Source organism: Vidua chalybeata, chromosome 1 (assembly GCF_026979565.1).
Source record: "Vidua chalybeata isolate OUT-0048 chromosome 1, bVidCha1 merged haplotype, whole genome shotgun sequence".
In the NCBI taxonomy this organism is placed as follows: Eukaryota; Metazoa; Chordata; class Aves; order Passeriformes; family Viduidae; genus Vidua; species Vidua chalybeata.
The window spans coordinates 15,790,884-15,802,360 of NC_071530.1; the positions used below are offsets into that span (position 1 = coordinate 15,790,884).

Sequence of the window (11,477 nt, forward strand, 5' to 3'; positions counted from 1 at the left end):
GCCCCCTGTGGAGTAAGGGGTTTTTAATAGAATCAGTTCAGCAGGAGTTAAGAGGAGACATACCAACCCAGCGGCTCGCAAAGCCGGGAGCGGCAGAGACACAAGAAAAGCTACAGCCATTATTGTTTTGAGGAAAGAATCAGAGAAAGAGAGAGGCACGGGGTATGCCAAACTAAATCTTGGATATTTGATTTCATTTATTCCAATCCGAGAGACTTTCTCAGTTGGAAATAGAGGGCTGTCCTTACGCTCCCAGGCTCGCAGGGGTTTCAAAGTAGTGCTTGTTATTGTCTGCAGGGGAAACCTGAGAGTGCTTAGCACAATGGCAAATCCAGGCTCTTAACTGAGATGCATTTAAAAGGATAGCCTTCGATTACTGTCTCACCTCTTCAGCCTCCAGCCCCTGGCCAGGCTCTCCAGCTATTAATACTTGTTGGCTGCCTCACTAGGCTGGGTGAAGTGGTTGTCTAGGACTGCTTTGTTTCATGCTGGTACAGCGCCCAGCAGCCGGGAAGCGCGGGGAGCATCACTAAGGACCCTCCTTGTCACAGGAGTACAAATTTTTAAATAGTACTGGGGCCTGCAGGCTGTATAAGCAGCCACTGCAGAAATACTGGCCCTGAAGATGGCTACTGCTGGCTCCAACGCCCTTTGGACTCTGCAGTCAGTGGTTTCAGTGAAAAGATTTGGGGCTCATTCCATAACTCACATAGCTGCTACCAGACAGACACCAGAGCTCCTGACACAATTTCCTGAGTATAAAGGCTTAAAAATAAATTGGAAATCCAGATTTCAAACTGTCCTGGTTTTGGCTGGGATAGAGTTAATTTTCTTCTTAGAAGAAAGCTTAGAAGACTTATAGCCCAGAAACTCCTAGGCCATATCAGCTACCACACCTGAACTCCGAGTACCACGCTAGGTAACAGAAGCCCAGGAGATGGCAGCTGCTAAGCCAAGCCCCAGCCCCATTGCTCTGTGGCCCTGCTGCCATGACTGCAGGGGATGGCAAACAAGTTCTTCTTTAAAACATCCCCACAGCAAGGGGCCAATTAGAGCATCCTGGTCCTACTAGCCTTTTAATGGCAAGCATAAATAGGCCCTTATGTATTCAAATCAGCAGCAAATGAGTAGTGAAGGTCACAGGATGCTTAAATGACTATACAACGTGCCCCCTCTGATTGCTGGAGAAGGCACTTAAAAGGTTTAGCTATTAGATTTTTCTAACTTGTCTACTCACAATAACTACTGGTGCAGCTACAGACGGTATTTCAGGTTTGTCTGTTTCAACATCAAGTTCCCAGTCAGCCATTCCCAAAAAAAATACACTTGGCAGAGCAGACAACTGCCCTAGATTTTTAGATCAGTACAAAGGAAGGGCAGAGCTCTTATAGGAAAGCAGCACTTTGAAAGGTCAGCCAGAAGACCACAGGCCAGATTCCAAGAGAAGTTGTGGCCATGTAATTTCTTGAATTTCAGCAGCACAAAGAGGTAGAAATCAGATGTAATTCTCTGCCTTAAAAGCAACTCTCCAGGCATGTTGAAGTAGTAAAAAGGGTCAGCAGCTTGAGGTACACAAGAGGAAACTAATCCTTCTAAACTGCACATTAATATTGCAAACATGGGCACAGTGGGACCTTGGCATTCCCAAGGCTCTCACTGCACTTGGCCCATGTGAGTGTTTAACTGTAGAGGTAAATTTGCAGTTTCAGTACCTCTGTTTGCACAGCCAAATGACCAACTTATCTCCAACAAGAACCCTACCACATCGTTTAAGTGTACTTTCAGGAGCATTAGCCTGTGACTTAGAGGGGCAGGTTTTCCTTGCTTACATCCCTCTGCATTTCAGGCTGCACATCCCAAAGCAATCTACCACAGCAAACAGCACACGATCAGAGCATTGCTGCGAGGCTGTTTAACCCCGTGTGTGCCATCCCCTTCTCAATGCTATCACAGCCAGAACAGGAGGCAGAAGCATTTCTAAAGCTTCCTAAAACATAGATGAATACTAGACTCATGCCAGTTTTATCTTCTGAAGCAGCACTTTGGATACTTCTTTCCCCGTGATGTGGCTTCAGCCTTTTAAGCAAGTACACTTTAATTACAGCAAATTCTAATATAGCAAGAAAAATAAATACAATAAATTCCTTGGTTAATCCAGAGGTTGTTTGTTTTTGGCAACTAAGCATTGAATAAAAATGAAATTATAAAGTGCTGCCAACTAGCAGAAGGAGTAAGAACCAGCTAAGTGCACAAATATTGGCCAGGAAAAGCCATCTATGCAAGAACAGCATAAAGGAGGAGACAGAGATTAAAGTACAGTGTTGTTTCTTCAGTCCCACACAAAACGAGGAGCATATGATACTTCGTTACATGATAGAAGAGAATAAGGCAGATGCTTTCCACTGTACCCAGAGGGGTTATAAACAGAAAAGGAAAAAAAAAAAAAAAAAAAAAAAACCAAAACAAAACACAACCACCAAACCTAATAGGCAGTGTGGTTTTGGGGTTTCCCTCTCCTCCCCCCCCGCAAAAAAAATTTGGGTGTAAAAAGTACAAAAGGAAAACAGATCATAGAAACAAGAATTGGGAGACAAGGGAGGAAAACCAGCTATAAAGTATTAGGAGTCACTTTCTGACACATTTTGCACAGAGGAAGCCTTTCTTCATTAAATAGAGGAAGAAAAAGTTATCACACAAAGCTCTGGAAGAACTCACTGAGGTTATGAACAAAACACAATAGCCAAGAGCCAAGGATGTGGGTTCACTGCTACTTGAAGTATAAAACAAAGCTGCCATCTTCATTCTCAAATAACCACCTAAAGTCTTTTGCAGAGTAGGAAGAGTCTGCTTTCAGAATCTAATTGCTATGCATGGCATTACCATGTACACCTTGATTTGTTTTCTACTGTCATCCACAAGAAAACCCATTTTCCAAAACAGAAATCACAAGCAAGGTTCAGAGAAAATATATATATTTTAAAAAATCTTTACAATAAGTCAGGAAACATAGGAGCTTGCATACAGTTTATTATAATAACTCAGTTCTCAGCTCCCTACAGTTCAGATAACCCTGGTGACAGTGTTTACAACTTCTAACTTTTGCTTTCACAACTCTGAAGCAAACAATACATTTGAGTGTATTTTACTCTGTGCAAATAAGACAACTTTTGGAATCCTTCAGAAGAAATATCCAAGATTCTGTTTGCAGAGGTCCTTTGTTTCTCAAAGATGATTTATCAGAGTTTTTTTTTTTTAAGATAAAGTGCTCCTGTCCAGCAGAACCCAAAGGCCTTCAAGAGTTCAGAGAGTAAGTTTAGCTCAGATTAGAAAATAATTGGTCATACAAATTCCAGCTTCCCATGTCCGCTGTACATTCCCCAGTGGACTAGTGAAAGAATTTTATCATTGCTGAGGTCTGAATGTCTCATTTTATCACAGGTCATGCAGCAGTTCTCGTGACCAGTCACAGGCACCATGCATTCCAAGTCCAATTTTGCCACCTGCCCTTTTTTCGAATGATGTCCATGAAAACTGTAGTGCAAACGAGAGAGCATTTGCTGTCGCTGATCTTGCAGTCTCTTGTTTTCACTCCTGAGCATCCTCAAGGCCAGCATGATAAGGAGCACCAAGATTAGCCCACCAGCTATTGGAACAGCAATTACAGCTGCCCTGAACCATAACTCTTTCGAAGAAGTCAATTCTTGCACCTTGGTGATGAGATTCCTGCTGCTGTCATGTTGATATCTGCTCCCTTGTCCTGCAAAGGGAAAAGATGTGAAGCTTATTTCAGGATTTATATGTACACTGATTTACATACGAACGCCTCCCTTAAATCCCACACTGACAAGTTTAAGGAGCAACTGCTACACACTCCAGTATCCACAGAAAACACCCCTTTAAAGAAAAAAATTAGTTTCTAAGTCTGCTTATAACATGGAATTTCTTACCCCAATAGCCAGTTGGACTAGGAACACCACTGCCACTGACTCTTAGACTTCATATCAAGATGGCAAGAGAAACTTCCAATATTAATGCAGACAAAAAAAGCTAATTGGCTGAGATGATCCCCTGCATCCAGCCACCCACTTCTCCCTCTGGTGTCTCCACTTACATTAACAACTAAATCAATAACAGCAGATGCACAAGGTTTTGACTGTAGCTGGCCTGACGGCCAGAAGAGGCGTTTCACTGAAGCTTTATTGCCCTACCTGAAGCATCACCCCTGGAAGGAGACAAAAGATCATGTAATCCTCTGTAATTGCACATATCTTCATGACAGCATTCCAATGTGGACATGGTGGTGGTGCCAGAGTGGTTTTGTGCTTGTTTGGCTTGGCAGATATCAGCTGTGCTTGCAATAGAGTCCAAGCAGCCATGAGTAAGTGGGGAATGTGTATTCTGAGGATCAAGCAGTCTGGAGAAGCAGGCACTAAGCTCAGATTTGCACATATAGCCAGTTGCAACACAGTGTGCAGCATCACAGTAGCATCTGATTTCACCTAAAAAACAAAAATTGTGCAAGAAAGGTAAGAATTTGGTCCTCTAAGGACACCTCACCATATATCATTATTAGCCACACGCATCACACAACCAAACTCGGTGCCAGTTTTGAGACAGTTCTCTAAGCTGTAGAGCCACAAGAGCTGGGGTTGTTCCCTTCCTATCACTGTACAGCGCCTGCCTCTTGAAACCTTAATCCTTGTAAACGCCTTGGGGCACTTGCTTTAATGACTACTGCTATAGTCCTTTGAATTAAAGCAAGAGCATTTCACTAAAACAGGGACTTGGGGAGGGCTTGGGGGGGGCGGGGGAAGGTCACAGTGGCTTTTTTTTTTCCAAGGTAAATAACTAACAAGACCATTTTATAGGTACTTCCACTCGCTGTCAGCAGCTGCATTTAACCACATTTAAAGTGAAATACCAGTTCTAAAAGCAACACACACTTTCAATCCTAGAAGAAAGTCACATCTGTGTTTTTAACCATTACTCTAGGAAGAGCATTCTATTTATATAAAAGTAACATTTCTTTTAATTGCACATAAATACACAACAAAAATACCAGGCTTAAATACTTATGTGACAAATGAAAAAGAAAAACTCGGAACTGCTAAATTGTTTATTACCTCTCAATACTGCCCCAAAATTTAAAAGGTTTAACTAACACCTTATAAAGCTATTTGCTAAAACCATTACCATCTAAGTCTCTCTGTCAGGAAGGTTTTACTGTGTGAAACTGAGTAACTATTTCTAATTTCTACAGAAAGAGAAAATCTTTAACTAGTTCTTCATGAAAAAAGACTTTTTAATCAATATTATAGAACAAAAAGTTCCAGTTTATAATTATTCTGCTCACCAGAGATAATGACTCTCAACTCAAATGTGAAGTTTTTTAATGGAATGAAACTGCAAGGCTAAAGGCTCCCCCTTGCCTCTCCCCAGTTTCACATGCAATCGAAATGCAGTAGAAAAGAGGAAACACTTAAGACTGAAAATCCTCTACCGGCTCTATGAAAAATATCAGGAAACCTCAAAAATTTCTGAAGGAAGCGATAAAAAAGTTCCCTTCATAAAATTCTTCATTTTGTGCTCTCCAAACCGCTCTGGTATGAATTAAACATGTAGCAAAAACTTACTCTTTCTAGGCAAGTTGCAACTCAAACATAATTCAATGTGCCATCGAGCCAAGGTTTAAGAGGAAGCCAGATTTTGGAGACATCCTTGGAAGAATGGACTTAAAACTACTTCTGGTGTGCCTACTGTACTTGCCACCATAGTAGCACCAAGGCTTTCAAAGTTGACTGAATAGTCAGTCAGATGTCTTCCTCCTACAGTCTGCATTTCAAAAAAAAAAAAAATCAATCTACAGGCCTTCCTGCTGCCAGCCCTTCTTATGATGTTATCTACCACCTATATCTAAAAAAAACCCCAACTGTTCTGCAAGACGTTAAAAATCATCCCAAACAAGTTAGCTTCCCCTCGTCGGGCTACCTTAATACTTTCCCCAAAATGCTACTGCAGGCTCCAGGCCTTGAAGTTCCCGCTGCTCTTTAATAACTCTGCTTAATAGAAGCCAAATGATGGAGTGTCTCACTGTCTCCAGTCCAATTCCCTTGGGGTTTCAGAGCAAATAACCTAATTTTTCATGAATTCACACTCACTGTCATCCAGCATGTTACAGAAAAAAGTACTCAATAATTTTCTAAGCATTCTATATGAGGTCTCCCCCCTACCCCTCTGAAAAAAATGGTTTTCATAATTTTTACACTGTTAGTGTAAGATACAAACATGGCACAATTCCAAAGCTCTTTCATGAGCCCCAGCACAGTACGGGAGTAAAGAGAAACAATACACATACTTGCATTTTAACTGCTCATACAATTACGTTTAAAAATCTACATTTTATTGCCCTAAGACAATCTTACAAACAAAATCTGACAGGCTAGTCATCAGGTTAATTCAACTGCTTTTTAATTAAAGCCACGTTTTCAGTGAAACAAAATGGACTTTGTATTACTGTATTTCTGTCAATTCATAAAGTTTCTTCCTGTGCTATGCAAAAGGCCAGAAAGGGTATTTAGTATTTTGAAACAGTGAACAATGCCCTTCTGTTCCCTCCTCTTTCTTGTTACTGTATATAGCTATTAAAGAAAAATGTCTGCTTTTAGTCAAGATGGCTACAGGAGAGACTGCAGGCTTCTCTTAAAGCTTTTGAAGTCAACAGCAGCCAGAAGTCTGTGATCCCCTAATTATATCATTATCAGGCACATAGTTTCAGTATCTGCGACTTCACATCACTCAGTCACTCCCTGTTCTGCCCGCTTTGATGGGGCCAGCAGGCTCCCCCCTGCACGCTGCAAGGCTGTTATTTAGGGTTAATTACAGCCTTCCTTCCAAAATAAATAAATACCGTCGCACATCACCACCACGCTAACTTATCCCTTACCCTCCTCCCCGGAGCACGACGATTACCGCCAGCCAGCGGGTCGCCTCTGCCCCCGAGGGCGCTCCCCGGGCGGCCAGACCACAGAGCACAGCCCGCAGAGCCCCCACCGAGGGCAGCCCCCAGAGCCCCCAGCCCCCCGCGGGCGGGGACAGCGCCGGGCGCGGCTGCTCCGCCGGGACACGGCGGGGCCGTGGCTGCCCGGCACCGGCGGCCAGGTGGGAGGGGAGGGACAGAGGAGCGGGAGGCACAGGCCCGGCGGCTCCGCCGCCAGCACCGCTCGGCGCGGGGTCCCGAGGGAGCGCCGGGCCCGGCTGCCCTCGGGCGGCAGCTCCCGGGCACCCCGCTCCCGCCGGCACGGCCCCCGCGGACCACGAGCCCCGCAGGCGCCCCCCGGTGCCCCGCCGCAGCCCCTCACCTCTGGTGAGCAGGACGGCCATGGCGCACAGCTCCAGTTGCAGCCAGATGAAGATGTAGCTGGAATGGCGATCCATTTACCCGGCGCCGTTCGTCACAGCCCGCAGCGCAGGCACGGCCGAGTCGCCGTCGCCCGCCCGCCCCTGTCCGAAGAGCCGCTCGCCCGCGGGCAGAGCCGTGGCGCGGCCACAGCTGCGGTGGCGGGCCAGGGGGACGGCCGCGGCTCTCCGCCTTTCCCTCGCAGCTCCGCCGCGGCCGCAGGAGCAGCAGGAGCGGCGGCGGCGCGGCCCGGCAGGCGCTGTCTCACTGGCACGGCGGCGGCGGCGGCGCCCGCCCCGTAAATACGGCCGGCGCCGGGCGCGACTGGGCCCCGCCCCGCCTCCCCATTGGCTGCGCCTGCCGTGAGTGGGCGGGGGCTCGTTCCGCCCCGCCTCCTCCGGCCCCGCGCCGCGACCCGAGCCCCGCCCGCGGCGCCCCCGAGCGGCGGCGGCGGCGCCGGGCGGGCCGGGAGCGCGCTGGGGTCTGCGTTCGGCGGCGGGCTCTGAGCGCCGGGAGCCCCGGAGACCTGCCGGGAGAAAGACGCTGGAGGCACCGAGCGCCCTCGCTCGCCGCCTTAGGTTCGGGGCTCTCCGTGGGCGGGGGAACGGGCGCCGCTGGGTCCCCGAGGTAATTCCCTACGGAGGCGGCAGCGCGAGGTTCCACTAAAAACCATCATGTTCTGACTGCGAGTTCTGCGGAGCCACGATGGATGGATGGATGGATGGATGGATGGATGGATGGATGGATGGATGGATGGATGGACGGACGGACGGACGGACGGACGGACGGATGGATGGATGAGCTGCCCGCAGCCCCAGGTCGCGGTGACGGGCAGCGCCGGAGCGGAACGAGGCGGCGGCCGAGCCCTCCCGCCCGCGCCCGCTGTCCCGGCGCTGCCGCCAGCCCTGCCTGTCCTCTCCCGACCCGCAGGGCTGCACCAGGGTGCAGAGATGTTGCCCGAGCGGAACAGCGGCAGTTCCACTGCAGCCGGGGCTTTTTTCCCGGGTTTATGGAAATCCTGTGCTTGGGCTTGGCGCAGCGCGGAGCCGGCAGCCGTCGGCTGGAACCGCGGTGCAGCTGGGGTGTCCATCCCCGGCGCCACGCCGGTGTCCCGGCCTGGGGTTCACCCTGTGGCTCGGGGGCTCCTGCATCTCGTACTCAGCCCGCAGGGTCTCACCCGCTGCTGTCACATCCCCGCAGCAAGGGCAGACCCGTGGTACAGAGATATTAGCGAATATACCCTGCAGTAACTATTCTCCTTCCAGTATTCCGTTTCCAAGAACAGCTGCTGGGGATGGAAGTACGAGATGGTGTTCTACCACTGAGCTCCGATACAGCTCCTGTGGGTCCTGCTTAGCTTGGACAGTTTTCCTTCACGTATTGGTCCTGAAAAAAAAATGTGTCCCTTAATTAAAATTTCTTTGCTAACTTAGTTTTCTTCTTTCTTTGTTCATTACGTTTTACAAGCCTTGATTTCTACAGCACAGACTGTTTCCCATTTATGGGAAAAATGCTTTACATATTTGGGTCCACTACTAGTATGAAAGCTGTTGGATAATGTGTAGATAATAATAAAAAAATTACTTGAGAATTTTCATTTGAAATTTTTTGTGAGTCTTTAAAGACATTTTCAATAGGGGACATAATACCTCATGTCAGAGACATTCCTCCCTGAAAGAGAAAGGAGGAAATATGAAATCTGAGATTGAGATAACTCCAGTTTACTTTGGCAGAGAGGAACAGACTGGATCTCGGGCTAATTAGTGCTGATGCCATCACATGTTATAATGGTTTTACTGTGAGTCTTGTGATTTGCATATGTATAAGATAGATACACGTGTGCTGCGCTGCAGCCTTTACACTTATGTTAGACATATTTGCACTCCACCACAAAGTAATTTGCTAGTTCTTGTTTCTATTTTGAAATTACAAAAACAGCAAGAACAGCCAAGTCGTATCTCCCAGTCTGGCACCGGCTATCAGACACTCATTTGCAAACATACGAAATGTCATTCATTATAGCTTAGAATCATTACAGCAACATGTGCAATTCTTCTTCTCCTGTTCCTATCAATGGTGACAAGCGCATTTAACAGATCTCATTTGTTACGTGCAGTACCGACAGACTGGAAAAGGCTTTTATTCATGGAGCCACATTACTGCACTAAGTAACATGAGAGACACCCTGAGTATTATAAACATCCTGGCCAAGGGAGCACAGACAGACTAACCAGAGGGCAATGTGCTTGACATCAGTTTTGAACAGCAAATTTCATTGACAGCTGTCAGCTTTGAATTGTGAGGTACAATTTACTGTAAAAAAAAAATTCTAATTCTGTATGTTACAAGCGTGCATGAAGGACCAAAAGTGACGGAGGGACAGCAGGGATCACTATCCAGCGTTAGTTCCCCCGAAAGCAACTAAAGACCCTTTTGTAAACCTGTAGATCAAGTCAGAGTGTCAGGAGGGTTTGACTTACTGTGTCTCTTCACTCTCTGGTACACTGCTCACAGAGGCATGTAAGGTTTGTGTGGGGTCCTCTGACAGACTATAACATAAACAAGATAATTCAGCTTCTGCAGTGCTAATTTGCTTTTGTTTTAGAGACAAGAGCTAACAGGGCCAGATTGGCCTGTAAAAAAGGGACAGGAGACAGACCCAGCACAAAGCAATAATAGCAACATGTTCTGCAACCAGAAGGAATGTGGGATAATGACTACAAGGAACCATCAAGGAAAGCGTCAGGAGCCTGAGGCCGCATTACGTGTCTCCAGCAGCCATGGGAGAGCAGCCTAAAGCCTCCACTTGAACGGACTACAGAGCCTGTAGTCAGAGCCTGCAGAGCACAGGGCTGCTCCCTCCCACCAGATACGGTGAAGGCCTTTGAAGCCAACATGAACAGAAGGACCTGGTTGCAAAATCAGCCTCTGGCACCTCACGGAAAGGGACTGCTTTGGGCAGCATCTCACAGGAGCACGTTCTCTGCATCAGCTCAAAGCTCTGTCACAGATGCAGAATTTTGTCTTTAAGAAGAAATTGCCAACTAAAACAAGAGATCCATCCAATGTTTGCAGGCCACACAAATGCTGGTTTGAGTCTTTTACTTTGTTTCACAAGCCAATAGTTGCAGTGCCAAGTTTCTGGTAGGAGGACTTTAGAACTGACAAGTCCTTCTAAAAGACCAATTCAGATGAGCACCCAATGTCCTGAACTATTCCAGACCAGGATTTCTCCTATCAGACAAGCAGCAGCTCAGGACAGTACTTGCTCTCCTCTACAATCACATTCCAGAAGAGGCTCACTATTTCCCACCAGGAGTGTGTGAGCAGTTGAGCCATACAAGAGTCTTCTTCCAAATGTCAGGGTGCAGTCCCTCCAGTGAAATGCCAAATCACATCCATCTCCTTCTCCAGAATCTCCCTGTGCCTGAGAGTCCCAGCACAGGCATGAGAGGATGGCTGCCATGAGGGATTTAGGCCTTTCCTGCGTCAAGGAGGAAAATAAAACAAGCCAAGACAGAAATCAGCCTGTCAGAATTTTCTAAGTACAGAACTCTGAACAAGAGAAAAGCTCTTCTCTGGCTATGGGAACCCAGCTTTAGAAAATTCAACTTCCTCCCATTGTTTTGCTTCTTTCATATATTCTCTTCCTCTTTTTCACATGAATTGGCATAAATGCCTGTCCCTGCTGCTACTGCCTACTGTTTATGTGCCACCACAGCAGTCTGTCTGCAAAACGAAGTTACAACTTCAGCCTGCAGGTGCCCCTGATTTAGGTAACTCACCCCAGAAAAACAGTTTGGAATCAAAGATAAATCTTTCATCTGGCAGCTTTGAACATTATTATGAATTCCTCACCCCTCTATAAGCTTAAATGGTATGTTGGCAACTCACCACCATTTCCCCCAAATGATTGGATGTAACCCTTCTGTCGATTTCTAGCAAAAAGCCCTGTGTTTTCACAGTATTATTTACCTGTTTGAACCTTTCAACAATGAATGCATCCTTCCCCCCCTCAAAAAAAAAAAAAGTTAGGCAAGAATAAAAATTTATTAGAGCTACAATTTGGAAATCCTTTCTA

At 46.6% G+C, this 11,477-nt stretch overlaps 1 protein-coding gene across 2 annotated transcripts; it reads right to left on the reverse strand.

Moving 5' to 3' along the window:
• Positions 1-2,955: 2,955 nt before the first annotated feature.
• BAMBI (BMP and activin membrane bound inhibitor) lies at positions 2,956-7,663 on the reverse strand. 2 transcript variants are annotated; one of them, XM_053965011.1, is made up of 4 exons: positions 7,359-7,444; positions 5,634-5,832; positions 4,209-4,499; positions 2,956-3,757 (listed from the first exon to the last, which is right to left on the reverse strand). In XM_053965011.1, the coding sequence occupies exons 3-4, from the start codon at positions 4,447-4,449 to the stop codon at positions 3,339-3,341; spliced, it is 660 nt and encodes a 219-aa protein (XP_053820986.1). In that variant the 5' UTR covers positions 4,450-4,499; positions 5,634-5,832; positions 7,359-7,444; the 3' UTR covers positions 2,956-3,338. The 2 variants fall into 2 exon arrangements, with proteins under 2 accessions (XP_053820986.1, XP_053820976.1); XM_053965001.1 differs by lacking the exon at positions 5,634-5,832 and having other exon boundaries at positions 7,359-7,663.
• Between the last annotated feature and the right edge of the window lie 3,814 nt (positions 7,664-11,477).